We start from the raw sequence: 18516 nt of genomic DNA, 5'->3' as shown, positions 1-18516 counted from the left end.
ACTGCAAGAATCGGCTGCACAACATTTCTGAAAATACATCTCACCAAAAACTGTGTGAACTCGAGAGGGACTCGAGAGGATTTACAGCATGAAGGTCTGTCCTTCCATAATTTCTGGGATTCCTGCCTTCTGATTTAAATAATATCCTTATTTACCATACATTAGAAGTTATAGCATGTTTTAACTAAGGAAAGAAGTAGTGTAGTATAGGAGGTGACGTTCTCCAGATAACACAATAAGCTGAGGTCCTGAATACTTCCAGTTGCTAAAGATCCCAAGCCAGATTTCCAAAGAGTATGGACATTACCCTCCCCATATGCTTGTTAAATTCCACAATCTGGCTCACTCTTAACTATTCCTCCCTGTGTAACTAAGTAGGATGCTGTTTTTCTGACTTCAGTAACTCATCACCAATCCACTGTTAATTGCAGTCTCAAACTTAGTGTGTTATTATTATTCAGTGTTGTGTTGTTATCATCATCTAGGGTAGATCCAGTCTAGTGCTCCATATGGTATGGAATGGGTTTACAAACAAGTTTAAACATTTTATGAAAGGAATAAAACATGTTTTATGTAGATGCAGGTTCTAAGTTCTATTGGATTTGTAACGCATTCACTGATTTTTTTTGCCTTCTTGTCTTTGACCTCTTCTGAGCTGCATTTCAGCTCTTGTGTTGTATTGAGCATCAAATTAATGAGAACAAAATCGAAAGAGGAAATGTACTGAAAGAGCTTATTTGGTAAATATTGACGAGAAATAAAGGAGATTTCAAGTCTTTGTTGTTCATGTAGTAGGCAGATGGCTGACTGCCATATCAGTAGCACATAAGAATATTAAACAACTGAGTAATTAAGCCTCCCCTGGTGAATAGTTTCCCCAATGATTTATTTTGAAGGTTCTGAAGAATCTGAGCTGAGCAGGATGAGTCTTCTATCGATTGTTCTTTACACTTTGCAATTCCAGTATTAATATAACAGCTTTCATTGCTAATGTACTTCATGTGACAAATAAACAGCGTGCTGACTCAACCCCATGTGTGGGACATTGGGACATGTGAAACTGGTTTATAGTTTTTTAAACTTTGTAACTAAATATTAACCTGGTCTAAAAATTCAGCATGCTTAATAGTTCCCTATTAATGACTTTAAGCCACAATGATAACCTGATGTGTCAGGGAAAGCACAATAAAGATGAGTTAGATATGCATAGTTTGTTTTGACCCTATTCATTTTCTTATTTGGAATGCTTAAGCATTCTAAATTAGAGGATGAATAAGGTAAAAATTGAAAATGTTATCTGGGACGCATTTACAGCTGCTTCGTCCCTCTCAATAACCATTCTTAGTGTAAACCTGAATAACTCTCTGTCCTATGAACCCTGCAAAGTTATTTTTAATCGCCATGAAACAGTCCCAACACACAAAATTTAGCATAATCTAAAATGTAAATGAAAGTGTAACCCTACAGCTATAAGTTTGTATACCGAGTAATGCTAGGATCTCTGATCTAGCTGACCAACAGAATAAGCAACAGCCTAAAAATTGAAGTATATTAAGTAAAACACACTTAATCATTTACAGCAGGCTTATTGACATTCGGAATTTAATTCTATTATATTAATGCTGTCATTTACACTATCATTTTAATAGAATACCATGTAGGGAAATGGCTCAGGTTTAATTGATAGTTATAAATACTAAGCTCCTCATCCAATAGAATATTACACAGAGGGCCTTAATTAATATACTCTTAGCAATCAGTGGGTGAAAGATAAAATGTGTTACAAGGTCACTACACTTAATTGGCTTAGCAGAAGTGAAGATCCAGAATATAGATTGCAAAGAATACTGATTAAATTGGAAGGAAAGGAGTTTTCAGACAGTATGCCTGAAGCGTTAGATATACTGGATTAAAAATGCACACAGTAAGCTTTCTGTGCTCTGTTACAATAAAAATACATGTATAACATAGTTCCCAGTCAATTTCTTTCCTTTCAAAGTACGGTATCTGCATGTTTTTGAAGTTCTGTAAAAGAAATGTTCTGGAGTCGTGACTGGGAATCCCTAAATTCAAAGAGAACTAGATGTATAAGATATCAGAAGCTGACAAGGTTGCTTGTCTAATTTGTGGGTCCAAATATGCCACATGATACCAATCTGTCATAGATAGACTGTTTTACATTGAGCTTGACTCGATTGATTCGATAGGGTGATGTAGTGTTAAACAAATGACAAAGTTCAGGTGTCTGTGAAGCAAAAGTCCCTTTATTCATATGCATATGGAAGTCCGGCTTGCGACCACCAGACTTAAAATATAAGTAGCTGGAGATGATCCTTTATACCTTAAAACACAAAGAGTTACTATGACATATTCTAAACAAATGATAAAACAGCAACACCTGCCAATTAATTATATCTAAGTTGCAGACTAGTTAGCAGTTAGTTCTTTTCATTTTCTGGGCGTATAGCCAGCTTACCAAATACATGCCCCTTATCTTACTGACCAAGGACAGGCAGCATCTTTATATATATTATCTTTATATTTATTATCTTTATGTATATATTTATATATATCAAATATATATAAATATATATTTTTTTGAGCCGCTGGACTGCATAGTTTGCAAAAAACATACAAAAACATGAAAATTATATTATTATCTCACTTCCCGGGCATCTCTCTTATCTCTTCATTCTTCAGTGAATCATGTCTTATTGATCTAGATCGACCTTCTATTTCTACCGTTTCCATATTCCCACCTTCTGTTGTGGGGTGTTTTCGAAATGCTGAAAGCTTTGCAGTGGCTCCTATCTCCTGTGGTTTAATATGTATATTAGCAATTTCTGCTTTAGCATCAATGAGCCCCCTGATATGTAAGCTTAAGGGTTGTGTCCCAACTTCTTGAGATATGTTGATCTCATCTTTACCAAAACACATCATTTAGATGAAAATGGATCAACCTGAAGTTTCCAAAGGTATCAAACGGGTTTTACCAATTTCAAGCCCACTATTCAGTGCACAGGTTTCAGCAAAGTGTTCCAATTCTGTGCCAAAGAAGACTCCACCCTAGTAACCAATTAGTAGAAATGGTTCTCATTAAACAGCCCAAATGTATTAAAAAGAAAAAGTAATTTTATAGTTTAATATAGGTTTTAGACTTTTGTTTAGACTGTTTAGAGACAGACACGGATTTAGCTCTATTATGCAAAGAGCTTTGCAATAACTTAGCGAAAAACTTAAGAGAAGTGAGATAAAAATAGAAAAGAAAGATTCCTTACTTTTATATAGCTTTCTTCCCTTTTAGTTACATACAGGGAGAGAGCCACTTCATCTGCCACCGATTTTCAGCACTCTACTTTGTAAGAAGCTGCCAACACTCTACACCAGCAGATCGAGTGGGAAAATCAGCAATTTCTTCACATATTGAATTAAGCAGGAGGTTTAGATAGATTGGATTGTACACGCGTGGGATAGACAAAACTATAGTGGGATAGAACTTAGACAGCATACTTTAAATGAAGCAAAAATTGGAAAGAAACAACTTTAATTCTCTCAGATATGTACTGTACTTAACATGTTCTCATTGAGATTTCACTGCCTTTTTTTGAAATTCACCAAAATAGGCCAATTTAATTTATGATTTTTCCTCTAAGTTCAAGCAAATGCTTTCCTCAGCACACATGACACTATTTGATGATTCCACTGCAAAATGCATGTGACAATATTTCTATGCCTGCCTCTCTAATATTCCTTTGTGTCGTACTTTTTCGCTCAGCAATGGACAGCCCTCTGGATCTGGCTGCTTTGAATGTTACTCCAACGGGAGCTCTGTTGAGATGGAGCTCTCCACTCTCCAGTGTGGATAATTATGTCCTGATCCTCACTCACAACCAAGGTAAGGATGTGCAAGTCAGAAATAATCATACTCACATTCCACTGTTGCTTAAGAAACCAAGACTGTATAGTTTCACATGGGAAAATAACAATTTTCCTTAACATTCTTGTTCTTTATAAATTTCATTCTTCATTATATTTAGACACTATATTTATACATGATAAAGGATCTTCACTAGACTTAGTTGGAAAAATGTCATTTGTACTATTTTATTAAAAGCAATTGTTTCTCTCTTACACTATAACCATTACACAACTAGAAGTTGACTGTTTCAAGGTTGATTGCTAAGAAGAGAATGTGATGCCACTGACACTGGAGAATGAATGACTCAGTGAATTTGCTATGTTAATGAAGGAATTTTCGCCACAGGACAGATGTCATCACTTTTACCAAAAAAAAAAAGATCAGGTTGGTTGAGTTAGATTAATAGATTAATAGCTATCAAATGAGGAGCCACTTTGAGGCCTTGAGCTAGTCACACTGTTCGCTTCCAATTGGATATCTACCATTAAAATTCACTTTATTTGATATATCTGTTCCAGTGATCATTTGTCTTGATTCTCTTAGTAGCTGCTGACACTATACTGATAGAGGGAAACAAGCAGGAGCAGGAGCTGAGCAGACTCATACCCAGAACAAGCTACTCTGCAGCCTTGTACGCCACTAAGGGACCTCTCACCAGTGATACCGTTACTACCAATTTCGTCACACGTATGTAGCCCTGCTTTTGGAAAACCAAAGCCCTGTTATTTTTCTCAGCTCAACAGAGATGTAGGTCCAAGCTTGTTTTTCGGATTTAAAAAGAAAATTCTACAGAAAGTAAACGCTAAAAATACAAACCCATTTGATTGTTATAGTTACCCAAAGCAAATTGCAGTAAGGCTAAAGGTTGGTGCACAGATGGGACCATTTCAATATCTCAATAAAATAGAGCTGAAGACCAAAAGCTTTTCTATGTACAGTATTTGTCATTCTGTGTCTGTAAAACAAACTAAACCAAATAGTTATGTGCTGTCAGATTGAAAGGGAGGCAACCAGTGCTACTGCAGATCAGGTAGCTGTGGCTTCCGTCATTATAGACATCAGATTTGAATTATTTGAGATTTTTCCCTTGTGTTGAGAACAGATTAATTTGTACATAACAAAACTGTCTGGGAACCTTCAAAGCCACATTTTGGAATTGGCTAAGCATAGAAAGTTCCAAGCCAGGTTTGTTATAATTTGTCTGTGATTGTCGCTCACTTTCAGAGTGGTTATGCTCTAATAAGAGAGCCCTTTTGGATGCAGTTATGCTCTGATAAAGCATGACAATGTTGATTGTGTGAAATGCACACTTTGATGAACATCTGCATGTAATTTAATCAGTGTTAAACTGTTATTTTCAAGGGTGTCTAACTGAGTGACAGGCAAAAACAAGTTGTCATCTTTTTCCTCTGTGAGACTTGTCAAGACATTAACGCTTCTAACAATTTCTCAATCATAAATTAGTACTGATTGATGTTTTATCATAAAAAGTACTGCTATCTCTTTCACCATGAAAAAGCTAGCTGGAAGGTTGTCCACAAAGATTGTGATAAACTGTTCCTGTTCTACAAGGTTGTTTTGAAGCTGTATTCGAGAGTCATAATCATGCTAATGAGACTCGCAAAATACAGTACAAGCTAGTTAGGTGGTCCCTGCAAATTGCAAACAAAACAGCTCCATTAAGTGTTTTTGGGCTCATTTTGCTAATCACTTCATATATAAAAAACTGCCAACAGTTGCTAACTACTACTAATGAGCTAAAAAGAAACACATGTGTGAGTCAATTCTGAGAATAATTAAAAGAGAAAGAAGTGGGCTTTGTGATTGATGGGAAAGAGGTGAAGATAGCACTCAACGTAATGGAAGGCAGAGAAAACAAACCACCATGGATTCTTTGACACCATACAAATAAAGAAGTATCCTCCTAAATTAACAGCAGCATTTGAACAACTGTATAAATGTTTCCAGTAAAGTTGTCATTTTAAGAGGAATGACACTCAATCACACTGTCAAGGAAATGCAAAAAAGTCCCCATTCTTTTTCGCAAAAATTGCAAGAAGCCTGTCATACTTTCGGTTGCTCAGAAAAAGAAAATAGACGTCTACGAACACAATTTACACATTCCAGGTGTTAAAAACAAATTTTTGGTTAACTTTTTCTGTTATTGAAGGCACAAACCTTCAGCTATTTGGACTTCACAGGATTCTGTGCTCTATAAAATGGGAAAATGTTGATAAGCCATAAGTAGCTTTGAGAAACATCTGAAAATGCAACAGGAATAAATGGGTTGGTCCTGTCACAGTGGACAACAGACTGAGGAACAGATACTACGTTTAGCACCTGACACCTTGTCACCCCTCTCCATAGCCATGGATGCACCCCAGAACCTGACAGCGAGTGAGGTCACCCACAGGAGCGCTCTAATTTCCTGGCAGCCACCCATTGCCGACATTGACAATTACCTCCTTACCTACAAATCCAGAAACGGACACAGAAAGGCAAGTCTTTCAAGTTCCTCCTGGGCAACATATAGTAGCCTCATAAAAAACCTAAAGCATTCAAGCAGGAAGCCTTTGATAGGTAAATTATCATATTAATTAATACAAAAAGCAGCATCATTTGCCTCATATGAGTATTAATTGATTTTCTCCGTTTTCACACTGTCTTCTGTCTGATATGAGTGTTAACTCAGGAGATTTCCAGACAAGCTGAAGGAGTTTATCGGGGTTGTTTTTTTTAAATCGTTATGATTCCAGTAAATTAAAAGGACATATTATGCAGAAATGTAATGTCCTGGGCATGTAAGAGTTTTTCTGCAATTGAAAAACACATATATGTTTGGCCTGTTGGTAGCAAGACTTTTTCATGTAACTAAATAATATGAACATAGTTAATATGAACACAGTTAATTTTCAAAGATTACACTGGCTTGTTTTTTTTTTGGTTTAGTTTTCTTCCATGTGTGCCCTTTAATAGATGTAACATTAGATCCAGGTTGCAGTCTCACTTTATGCCTCTTGCTTCCAGGATAAACTCAGTGTAACTATGAGCCTTGCCAGCAATAAGCAGCTATCTGAGACTGAAAAGCCTGATTAAATGGATGATTAACTGCCAGGATGTACTAGCATGAAATAAGCTTATCAATAACACAAAGCAGTTACTTCCCTTTGCATTTAGTAGAATTTTCATAATTGTGTCCATCTGATTGCACTGCTAATGGTCTTTGATAGGTATTAATTTCTCACGCTTTTGCATATAATATAGCTCTATTTATCACAGTTGATGACAGTATCTGTAATTTAGTAGTCCATTAGTTTAAAAGGTATATAAGGTTTTTGTTTTAAAAAAAGCAGGGTGAAATTGTTTGCAGTTGACACAGTTCAATACTTCAATACACACTGCACTTTTGCGGGTGAATAACACACTAACGTATTTTATACAGTATAGATATTAGATGGCACTTTCAAACAGTATTTAGGGCCTTAAGAGAGACACATGCAAGGGATCATGGGGATATTAATTACCAGTTTGTTCCTCACATCACTAGAGTAGACATAACTATCTTATGGAACAAGTAACGTGACACCTGAAGAAGGCTCCACGGCCGAAACGTTGTGTTCTCTTTCTTCTTTTTTTCAGCATGGAATAAACCTATTACTTGTTCCTTTGCAGCCTACGCATGCTGACGCAGCTCCCCACCTGAATAACTATCTTATGGCTTCTCAAACCATGTTTTTAAAAATATTGCATTTTTCATATTCATACCCATAATAGATGAGGAAAATTACATTTTATATTGTACAAAAGATAGACATAATTAAAAAATTGTGTTTTAGGGCATTTAAGGCAAAAGTAATTTTTCAACTGTTTAGAAATGCCGCAGTTGTGTCTGTGAAAGAGAACACAGAACAATATGCTCATTCAACCTACTCTAAAACTAAATATTTTTTTCCTGAGATATCTGCTTTAAAACTAGAATATTTTTCATACAAATTCTCTTGAATTGTACCAGTTTTTCATTCATTGTCGCTTTTCACATTTTCTACAGCCAGAAGAGGGCAATATTGTAAAGGGATAGCCGCCATTGTCCAAATAAAATAATTGGCATTCCTATGCCTTTTTTTCTGTTACATTTCATCATGTGTGTCTGTTGAATACATCAGTGAGCTATGAATACAGTTACAATCCAAGTTCATTTTGTTTTGCTGCCTTCATAAACAATATGACTGTCTACTCTCTCTACAAACAAATAAAAATATATTTTCTAATTTTATTAATTTTATTAATACCACTTTACGGTCTTAGCTAAATGACTTATGAATTAAATATGTTTAGAAACATTTAATATTTGATAATCCTTTTTAAAATGTATGTAGCTCATGGTCATGTTAGATGCAGCTGTTCTCTCTGCTGTCATTAATCAGTCCCTTACCTCTCTCAGAGAACACACTGAATGTTCAATTTATTAATTTATTGAAATGTACCCTAGATTTTCAAAAACATGAGACCCCACTGGGGCATGGTTCAGTAAAGACAAATTTGGCAAAAACAGTAAAGTCGAGTGAACTGTTTTTACCTATGGAAGCTAGAGACCACATATAGAATTTCCTGTCATTATCACTGCCATGCAGGTCAGTGTCAATCACAGTCACACTTATCATCTGAAGAAGCAGTCCCCAGTTACAAACTTCATCCGAAGTGCAAAAATGTTCACTTTCCTAAAAAGAAACATATTTCCTGCAATGACTTTGTATTACACAAAATGTGAAGGTTTCATCCCTTCCTCTCTGATTTTATAAAACAGAAAGGCAACACCTAAGATCACTTTATTAGCCATATACAATTTGTTGCATTAGGAATTTGTCTTTTCACATACCCCAGCTTGCTCTCCATGAGACATAGACAGGGAGAGAGAAGCTTGGGGTCAGAGTGCAGGGTCAGCCATTTATATAGTGGCCCTATAGCAGTTGGAGTTAAGGGCCTTGCTCAGGGGCCCAACTGGAGTAGGATTCCTCTGATGGCCGCAGGATTTGAACCAGTAACCTTCCAGCCACAGGCGCAGATCCTTAGCCACAGTGCCACCGCCTGCTGAATGCAAATTTGTCTCCAGAATTCTATATTCCATTTTATGCAGAAGCTTTAGAAGTGATATTCATGTCTTTTGCAATCTCTCTTTTGAATTAGGAGCTGATTATTGATGCTGAGGACACATGGATTCGGTTGGAGGGCCTCACTGAAACAACAGAGTACACAGTGAGGCTCCAGGCTGTGCGAGGCTCTGAAACCAGTGTCACTGTTTCAACATCCTTTTCCACAGGTAGACCCAAATCCCTTTAGGTCACAGTTACCGCTCGACTTTAGTTTTTCAAAGATTCTGGTTTGTGGCAAAATCTCCAGACTATGATGAACACTATGCAGTTCTACATTTCTGTAATCTAATTGGTGTATTAGCCGAGAAATAACAGTGCAAGGCCCCCCATCTTTCTTCATAATTCACAGTTTGCTGCTCTCCCTGTATCATCCATCAGAGGAGGTGAGTCGGAGTCTAATCCAGAAGGCACTTGGTGTCAAGTGGGACTCCATCATTAGTGGGCACCAATCCATCACAGGGCACACAGACATGCCTTAACTCACTCACACAGGGGGCAATTTAAAGGTGCCAATTAACCTGGGCAGCATTTGTTTAGACTGTGTGAGGAAACCAGTCATTAATTAAACACTGAAAAAACGTTTTTGTCGTAGTTTAACAAGGTTCTCCTTCATATTTTATGAGACTATGATATGAGTTATTAGGTACGTAATGGACACTGTATAACAAGAAATATTTCTTGTGAAAGTGAAAGTGAAAAAGAAAACAGAAGTCCGCCTATACACACGAGTTAAAATGTCTTCCAGTAAGCATTATCTTTCCCTGTACCTGCCAGGAAATCGCCTGTTTGCCACTCCTCAAAACTGTGCTCAACACCTGCTGAATGGCGAGACCTTGAGTGGGGTTTACACTATTTATGTGAACAGAGACCCCAGCCAAGGAGTGCAGGTCTACTGTGACATGATCACTGATGGTGGAGGATGGATTGTAAGTATCTGTGTTTGTGATAGTAGGGTACACTACCACAAACAATGCTCATATCTTAAAATGGTTTCTAATGAAAGGTAAGAAAGCTTTGCAGTCAGGATTTTAACGGATATCAAATCCCAGAAGAACCATTAGGAACAAGATTAGAAGACAAAATTAATTAAAAATGACAGCAGTCCTGATATAATTAGGGCTCCTGCTTTTCAAGAAACATGTACAAAAGGAAATGCTTGAACCAAAAAAGTAGTAGGATCATATATACACAGTATACATTTCACGCTGAAAACCAGAAAAGAGAAACATGACTTTTCGTCTGCAGAACTTAATTGACCTTGACTTGTTCCTTTGCATCCAGTGCATGCTGATATTGCAACCACTTCCATATTAGTCTGTATTGGCTTAGCAAAAAAACAAAACAAAGCATGAGCTAAGGAAAATTTGTCTATCTCCACAAAGCTATTAATACTGTACATGTGTGCCATTTATTTTTGCGTCCCAGGTATTCCAAAGGCGTCAGAATGGCCTGACCGATTTTTCCAGGAAATGGAACGACTACAGATATGGGTTTGGCAACCTGGAGGATGAATTTTGGCTTGGTAAGACAAAAAAAAATGTGATATCTCTTTCTAGGTGCAAGAAAAGTGGCTGTTTCCTTAAAGGAAAATAAGATACAGTATTTGTTTTGTTAAGTTTTGTCTAAAAGTAATAACTAAATGGCATCCATATTTGTGATTAAAATGTGTTCCTAAGTATCTATAAAAAACATTTAGCATTATTTTGCTTTCAGAAAAACATAGCATACTGTATATACTGTATATCTGACGATTTACTGTATGATATATGCAAAATAATATTTTCGGTACTGAAAATACTGAAAATAAAAATTTTGCAAAGACTTTCATACATTAGTTCAGGTCTCCAGTATAAATGGATATCTATAGATAATCTACAAACTATTTTTGTACTTATTGTAAACATTATTCCTGTACATGCTTTTATGCCAAGGGTTGGCTTTAGGTATGTAGCCGGAGCTGTGGTCAGGATTAGGGTTTTGTTACTGATATCCAGTTAATCTACAGTGTGATGGTAGTACATATATATTATGTCAATCTATTGAAGCTTTAAATATATTTCATTTATAAAATATTTCTGAATGGCATTTGCAACCTCTAATCCGAAGAGTTATCAAAAGCATGCATTCTTCATTTTAAATGGGAAACATTTTATGAAAGATTGTCTAGGGTGAAGCTTGATTTTGTTTCTCCTCCAATTAGGTGGTTATGGGAAGAATTCAGCCATTAAAAAAATCCTCTGGTAGTCTGGTACACATTTAAATGATAGAGCATGATAGAGACACCTATTGGCAATACATCTTAAGTACCTGGCATCAATTCAGAAGCTAAGTGTCCACAGTTAGTGTAAATCTTTGGAGCCTTTGACATCAATAGTGTCTTCAACCCCCTGAACAATAATGGTCCTTCATTACCCTCAGTACAGCAAACCTCAAGATACAGTATTTATACAATATCTATGGACATACAAGGGTATCAATTGCACCTATCCTTTAATTTACAGTACATTGCACTGTGAAGAATAAAATGTTTGTTTGTTATATAGAAGTTTCAATATTTTTCTGCAAATAATATGTGTTAATACTGATGTATTATACTGTAATTACAGATTTAACTTAATTCCCTTCATGATGAAATGTTATTAATTTTTATTTAAGTATATCATTGTTTTATGTTACACTCTAAGTTAGATAGTATAACACTACTAATGTACAATTTAAAAGTATACCAGGGCATCTTTATCTTGGGTACATTTTCTAGTAAAATGATATTCTTAACAAGCATGATAATCATTTCATTACATGTGCTATTCACAAGTCAAGTTCCACTATTGCATTAGTTGACGTGGGAGACGAGACAGCTTTTTTCATTTTCTGCATGAATTTCTCAAGAAAATGCACTCATAAAATAATAATGCGATGAGTAAGAGTGAGACAATGGTGCCATTTCAATCCAGGTTATTTCAAGTTAAGTTTAAGCAAAACCCTTATGTCACATTTAAAACAGACTTTTTTATTTTAGATTCTGTAAATTGCTCAATGTTTATAAACCTTATTAAAGCAATTCAGTTTTCTCTTGTCTATTAGAGCAGTGTTTAAGTGATGATTTTCCCTTGTGCTGTCATGTTGAAGTACTATCCCAAGAGGGTACAAAAGCTACTTCTTTGTTATATATGTATTTTTATTCTTGTTTGAACTTGTGTTTTTTTACATGTAATGCCTCCCCCAGGAGTTCACCTATCACAGCACTTTAATTATCTGACAGGATCAATGAAATGATTAATGATTGGTCTTGAAATACGGAGCCCCAAGTTAAAATACCACTCAACATAAACAGATAAGCTCCCACTGCTCACCCCTATCCAGCCCAACTGAAGTTCCATCATTTCATTTTGTTAAAATATGCCCCTTATTTCTTAAAGTAGTCATTATTGTGTTTTATTAAATGGTTAAGGATCAGTCACAGGGAGGCTGTGAAATGAATAAATTGAAAGGGACACTGTAGATCTAAACAAAGCAATATCTTTGCGTTCTGTTAATTAATAATATATTGTGATTACCAACGGGTCAGTAATAAGAAACAGTGTCTTATGCAGTGAGGTCATAAAAGAATTCCCCTGATCATTGACGTTACAGGAAATCTAACTGTGCAGAACGATGTGGTTACTGAAATAATTACACTAAGCAAATTAAACTGTGTAAACTGTACAGTACGTGCTTGATTGTATCATCTCTTCAATGCCTTGCCCTGATATAAAAGTGTAAATGATCAGAAGAGTAAGAACACATGGAATAAAACAATGATAATAATGTTGCTTTCTTTACAAATCAGGTTCTAGTCAGATAGCTTTTTCCTGTCCATCAAAATTAAAATTAGCAGAGTATCAGTTCTATGAGTTCTAAACAAATAACATCAAATGACATCTTTTTCCTCAAATAAGCATTTTGGGATAAATGTGAACACACACCTGTGGTTCCTAGCTGCTCATTTGTCGAGGTCCTGATCAATGAAATCTATAGGGGTCTTTCATTGTGATGTACTAAGACACTGCTTCTCCTTTTCAAGTCCCTAGCATGTTGCTGCATTATAACATACTGTTTAAATTAAAATGAAACTGCTTGCAGGGCCTTGGGAAGCTAATTATGATTCTCTTTCTTGAAGGGTTGGATAATATTCACAGGATAGCCTCCCAGGGCCGTTATGAGCTACGGATTGACATGAAAGATGGTCAAGAATCAGTATACGCCAACTACGATAAATTTGCAATTGGAGATGCTCGGAGTTTGTATAAACTCAGAATAGGGGAATACAATGGAACTGCTGGTAAGCTGAAATACATTTGCATTGATTTTTTTTTCCATTTACAGAAGAAAGTCTGCATCAACTCAAAATTCTTTCACCTGACCTAAAATCAGGATCACGATGTGGATTTGTAACAGTGCAATTACAGATGATGTTTTTATAGCCAAGCTCACCTGGAGGTGAGAAAGCTGCAATCCATGATCCCCAACAGAACCAAACAAGGGAATGAAATTTCACAAACTCCCCTATACTTTGCTATGCAAGCACTTGAAGGGTATTTCAAATCAATACAACACAAAATAATCTCATGTAGCCCCATTTTAACCTATCCGGCTAGTTTGAGTGAGCTTGGTGGTCCTCTAATAAGAAAGGTAAAAGAACATGTATATAAAATTGGATTTTAATTGTGCATTTTCCTTTTTAACCTATATGCAATTTATACAATAACATGTTACCAGAAATCTTTAGCTGGATGGTTTGTTGTTGAGTGTGAAAACAATGTTGTTCCCAAAAGAGTACAGTATATTGACTCTGTCAAGGTGATGTAATTATTTGTTAGAAGAAATCAAAAATAACATTTTATTTCCAGAAACAATGTAAAATACATCGCTAGATGTATTCGAGACTGCTATTACCCATAACGTTGCCTAATTACATGGACTTGGTGTCATTGCTATTGTCAATTTAACCAATTGTAACCATGCATATGAGGTGCTCCATACCCCTATTTCAATGTTGAAATAGAAAAGCAAGCTGTTTCCTGCATTTTAAAATGTGTTTTGCAGTACTGTGTATGTTGATATTTGCCAATAACATCTTTTTTCAACCCTCAGGGGACTCTCTGTCCTACCACCAGGGACGTCCCTTCTCAACCAAGGACAGAGATAATGACATCGCTGTCACAAACTGTGCCCTTTCCTACAAGGGGGCTTGGTGGTACAAGAACTGTCACAGAGCAAACCTGAATGGGAAATATGGAGAGTCAAGCCACAGTCAGGTGAGCATTGCTCGGGAAGGAAATTCTCAAACGCACATTAGGTCACGGCCCATCCCAAAGGACTTGGCACACAGCTGCATCTGCCCCTCTCATATCAGCCAGTGTTCTGGATGTTATTGCGTTAATAGAAATTCATTTTTCGCTCTGCCTGTTCCTTTTTTCAGATGACCTGCATTGCAGAACTGCTCTAGGGTGACCAACTGTCCCAGTTTCATTTTTTTTTTCATTGCAGTGCGCTGAAGAGAAAGAACAGTTTATGCCCAAGGCTATGCCCTTCACTGATAGCTTTACTGCTTATTTTCTAATTTACCGTTAAAAAAGTGGTTGGAATTCAGTGACTATATATATATAAATATTGTTTCTATATGAATATAGAATTCACTTATTCCTTGCTCAGATTTACTTTGCTTTTGTTAAAATGGAAATCAATACTAATAACAAATTAACAAATAAAAAATAGAGAAGGGGAGCAGAAACACAACAGCAGAGATATTATGTATATTTATAATAAGATTGCACATATGCAGTAATATTGATTTAATTGTTCAAGCAAACAATCTGTTGATCCACACCCCTTCTTCTGAGAGAGATTATGCTTAGGAAAACTCAGGGCTCAATCAGAAGCCTTATTTTAATCAAACCAGATGGTCTGAGCTAAATGACTTTGACGGTGCTCTCAAACTAGATGGAAGAGCATTTATAAAGGCCAAGTGGGTGAAAAGAAAGCCCAAAGTGAAATTCTGTATTATAAAAATGAAATGGAAAGATAAATCCAGTTATATGTAATTTTGACACAATAGTGTTGAAAAACAGAATGTGATTTGAGAGGATTTGGCATCTATTGCAGTGTTTAATGGGCAATCAGTAACACAACATTTTAGAGACCTTTTGTAGAACAATATGGTAATCTGTTGCACAACATTATGGGCTATCAGAAACAAAATTCAGTGATCAATCTGTTGCAAAACACGATCTGAATCCGTTGCAGAACACCAGGTGATATTTTGAGGAACAGTATGGGAATGCATTGCTGAACACTATGAGGAAGTCACACATTTTTTGTTACTCATTTGCATTTACATTATTGCCAGACAAAATCCCTAACTGAGTTTTAGTTTTAAGATGAAGGCTTATCTTCAGACAGATCTGCATGGTACTCTTAATGTCCACAGTGTTTCTTTTAAACTCTCACATTCCTTTTCCCCCAGGGCATTAACTGGTATCATTGGAAAGGCCACGATTTCTCCATTCCCTTCGTAGAGATGAAGATGCGGCCGTACAATTATCGCAGCATCAGTGGGAAAAAGAGGAGGTCAACTCGGCTATAATCCCACAACCCCATTAGTTGTTCCTATTTTTATGTAGGAGAAAATAACGAAAGAAAGAAAGATAGAACTATGTAATTTATGAAAGCAAACAAAAAGTGAACTAAGCAATGTGGTCTTACAGAAGGTCAAACCTGTGAAGAAAGGGGAAGTGAACCAAGGTTTAAACACCATTTTTGTTCCATTCATATTCTCGTTATATTAGGGTTGGCACTGGATGGCTTGCAATAAAAAGTATACAGTACATTTTCAGCAGCTGCACAGATGTGGAAAGATCATGTTTTTGTTCTGCTTCTGTTCCTGACACATAATTGAAAAAAAAAAGATTCCCCCCTAAAGCAAAGAAAACAGATGTTTCTATTTTTATAAGTGAAAGTATAATCAATGATTGCATTTCAACCACCTTTTACCATCTGAGATCGTTTTAGATTTATGGTGAATTCTTGGCAAGGAAATATTCTTGGCATTTGCAATTTTATTACTAAACACAGCAACATAGTTTTGAAGAATTATTACATTTTGGAGAAGGAATTCATTTTTCACATAATAGCATAGATTAAAACAACTGTCATCCCAGGGCACTAACGTCTATTAAAGCTATTGCTAGTTAACAAACGTCAGTAAAAGACACCAACACAGCAACTTATGAATTAAACAAAACAGGATTATTTATTTATATAAATTATTTTATCTTTTAAATTATAGAGATTTTCCAGATGTGGAGTGTTACTTAAAGCACACATCATTAAAAATTAAAGGGTCAGTAAAGTATGTAAATTCCTATAAACTTTGTAATGAAACAAACAAAAAGTTGTGGCATTAGTGTAACGCAATTCAAAGATTTCATCTGCATCTAGTGCCATGCACTTATTGAACATTTTGTTTAAGAGGTTTAAAAAAAGAATGTCTCTTTTAAAATATTGGTATATAAAACAATTGGAAATAATATAGTTTTAATCTGACATTCAACATTAACAGGAGTTTAGTCCCTTTATGCTAAATAGAGAGAAATTGTTAAGACAAAGGCAGTTGAATTCCAAAGACCGGTGAAGTTTAAATGTCCTGTCCTACAGCATACTGTACATTGGAGGATTCTGAAAATTGCCCAAAGATGGGAGATATCTATTAGTGTCGACAGCCAGCCATAGCAGAAGATTGGTTGGTTCTTATACCAGTGTAAAACCATGCTTTCTAACTTGTATTGTGGTCTTATTACAGCCTCTTGAGTTCTATTATAATGCCAGCTTTCAGGAACCTGAAACACAACCTTGTATTCCATACCAAACAACCTGTGCTGTAGTTCCTTCACATTTAGTGCAATCTGACATTGAGAGAAATATGCAGCTCAGATGGTGTAGTGAAGGAGTTTTCACTGATCTATGGAAGGAACCTGATCACCATTACTTCTGAGCTATGGTTTCATAATTTCAGAATAAGAAATTACCCAGCAGTTGGCCACACTGATAGTGTCAGTGTAGCTGCCACAACTTAAACCAAAGACGCCCGCCTAAACGTCATTCATTTTCTGAGCAGGTTTTGTTAATGGATGATAACGGATGCTCAGTAACACACTGTATATTCAGGCTGTCTTGCATTTCCATAGAAACAGAAGAGACAGACCCAAGGTCTGATATCTCAAATTAATTAACAGTAGATGGCTGCATAGACTATATCCTGGAAACCCCATCTTAGAGGCATTTTGTAGTTGAATGCTGTCCTAAGTAAAGTAAATGTGAATCCTGCCAGTTCTGGTCGACTCCTTGAATAGAAGCATGTCTTTTACTGGGTTTGCTCTGGCTGACCACATGCTGAGCTATCTCCTTGAAGCCGAGATTTCAGTGCTCATCTTGTGTTTATTTTTTTGGGGTTTTCAAGTTTTCATCCCTTACTTCTGCTGGCACTGTATTGATAGTCTGGATTTTCACTCACAATTAAAATGGAATACAAGAGTTTTTTTGTTTTCCTTACCCCCCAGGTGACCTGTTCATTTGTTAACTTTTCCTGTTTTTAATGATACAGTACTGAGTGAAATAATGTTATACAAAAGGAAGACTTAAAGACAGACTATACAATCTTTACTTGTGTTGGTTTTTGAGAATTAAGTTACCAGAGAATTATGCGCTGAATGACTCAATTTTTAATGCTAAAACTGCAGAGCAACACAATCTTCTTTTAATTGCGATCTGGTGATTGTATTTGATTTAAACAATAAGAATTCTAAGGAAGAAATCAGATTCAGACTGCAGTTCAGAAGTGCTGTTCTTTAGCTGATGCAATCATTGTTTTGACAAGAAGTAGTTATCAGCCACCAGAACTGAACTTCTCATATTTTGGAATATAACAAGCCCATCCCCATTTATTTCTTGTAATTAAATTTTATGTGACACTTCAAAATATAACAGGGCTCCTAAAGGTTGTTTTTATGGCTTGATTAAACAAAAGTTCATTTTTTTCTGTTTCTTATTAATTTAGCTTGTTACAACTGTTACAACGATGACCATTGGTATGAAACCAAAGATTTGCAGATAAAACAGTTCTTAAGAAATCACACAATTGCTTAATTCCACTAGTAGCCTAGAAAATATTTAGATCAATCCAACTGTATCTTTTGGTGTTTTATAACTTTTCCTTGTGTCTACCAAACAAATTTGGATAAAGTAAATTTGCCATGTTTGCTAAAGTTGCATCTCAGCCTGAAAATCCTTTTGTCCAGTTTTAACAGGGGTTAAAATTAATATCAGCAATTTTAGTTGGCATTGAATTACAATTGAGATGGTATATGGGAAATGCATTAATGAAATTATTTTTTATGTAACATTTCTTTA

The 18516-nt window shown here is 35.9% G+C and overlaps 1 protein-coding gene across 1 annotated transcript in view; it reads left to right on the top strand.

Moving 5' to 3' along the window:
- The window catches only part of tnr (tenascin R (restrictin, janusin)), a 39248-nt gene extending 23494 nt beyond the window's left edge, over positions 1 to 15754 (top strand). Inside the window, exons 13-21 of the mRNA XM_088927072.1 lie at positions 3776 to 3895; positions 4463 to 4606; positions 6287 to 6417; positions 9104 to 9236; positions 9844 to 9995; positions 10495 to 10591; positions 13229 to 13390; positions 14203 to 14366; positions 15575 to 15754. Of these exons, the coding sequence (XP_088783198.1) occupies positions 3776 to 3895; positions 4463 to 4606; positions 6287 to 6417; positions 9104 to 9236; positions 9844 to 9995; positions 10495 to 10591; positions 13229 to 13390; positions 14203 to 14366; positions 15575 to 15694 (1223 nt within the window). The 3' untranslated portion in view covers positions 15695 to 15754. The remainder of the gene's footprint in view (positions 1 to 3775; positions 3896 to 4462; positions 4607 to 6286; positions 6418 to 9103; positions 9237 to 9843; positions 9996 to 10494; positions 10592 to 13228; positions 13391 to 14202; positions 14367 to 15574) is intronic.
- Positions 15755 to 18516: the final 2762 nt, after the last annotated feature.

The sequence above is a fragment of the Atractosteus spatula genome, chromosome 11, assembly GCF_055471065.1.
Source record: "Atractosteus spatula isolate fAtrSpa1 chromosome 11, fAtrSpa1.hap1, whole genome shotgun sequence".
NCBI classification, from domain to species: domain Eukaryota; kingdom Metazoa; phylum Chordata; class Actinopteri; order Semionotiformes; family Lepisosteidae; genus Atractosteus; species Atractosteus spatula.
Note: the sequence above shows the minus strand (reverse complement) of the source record. Positions and strands in the feature narration are given on the sequence as shown.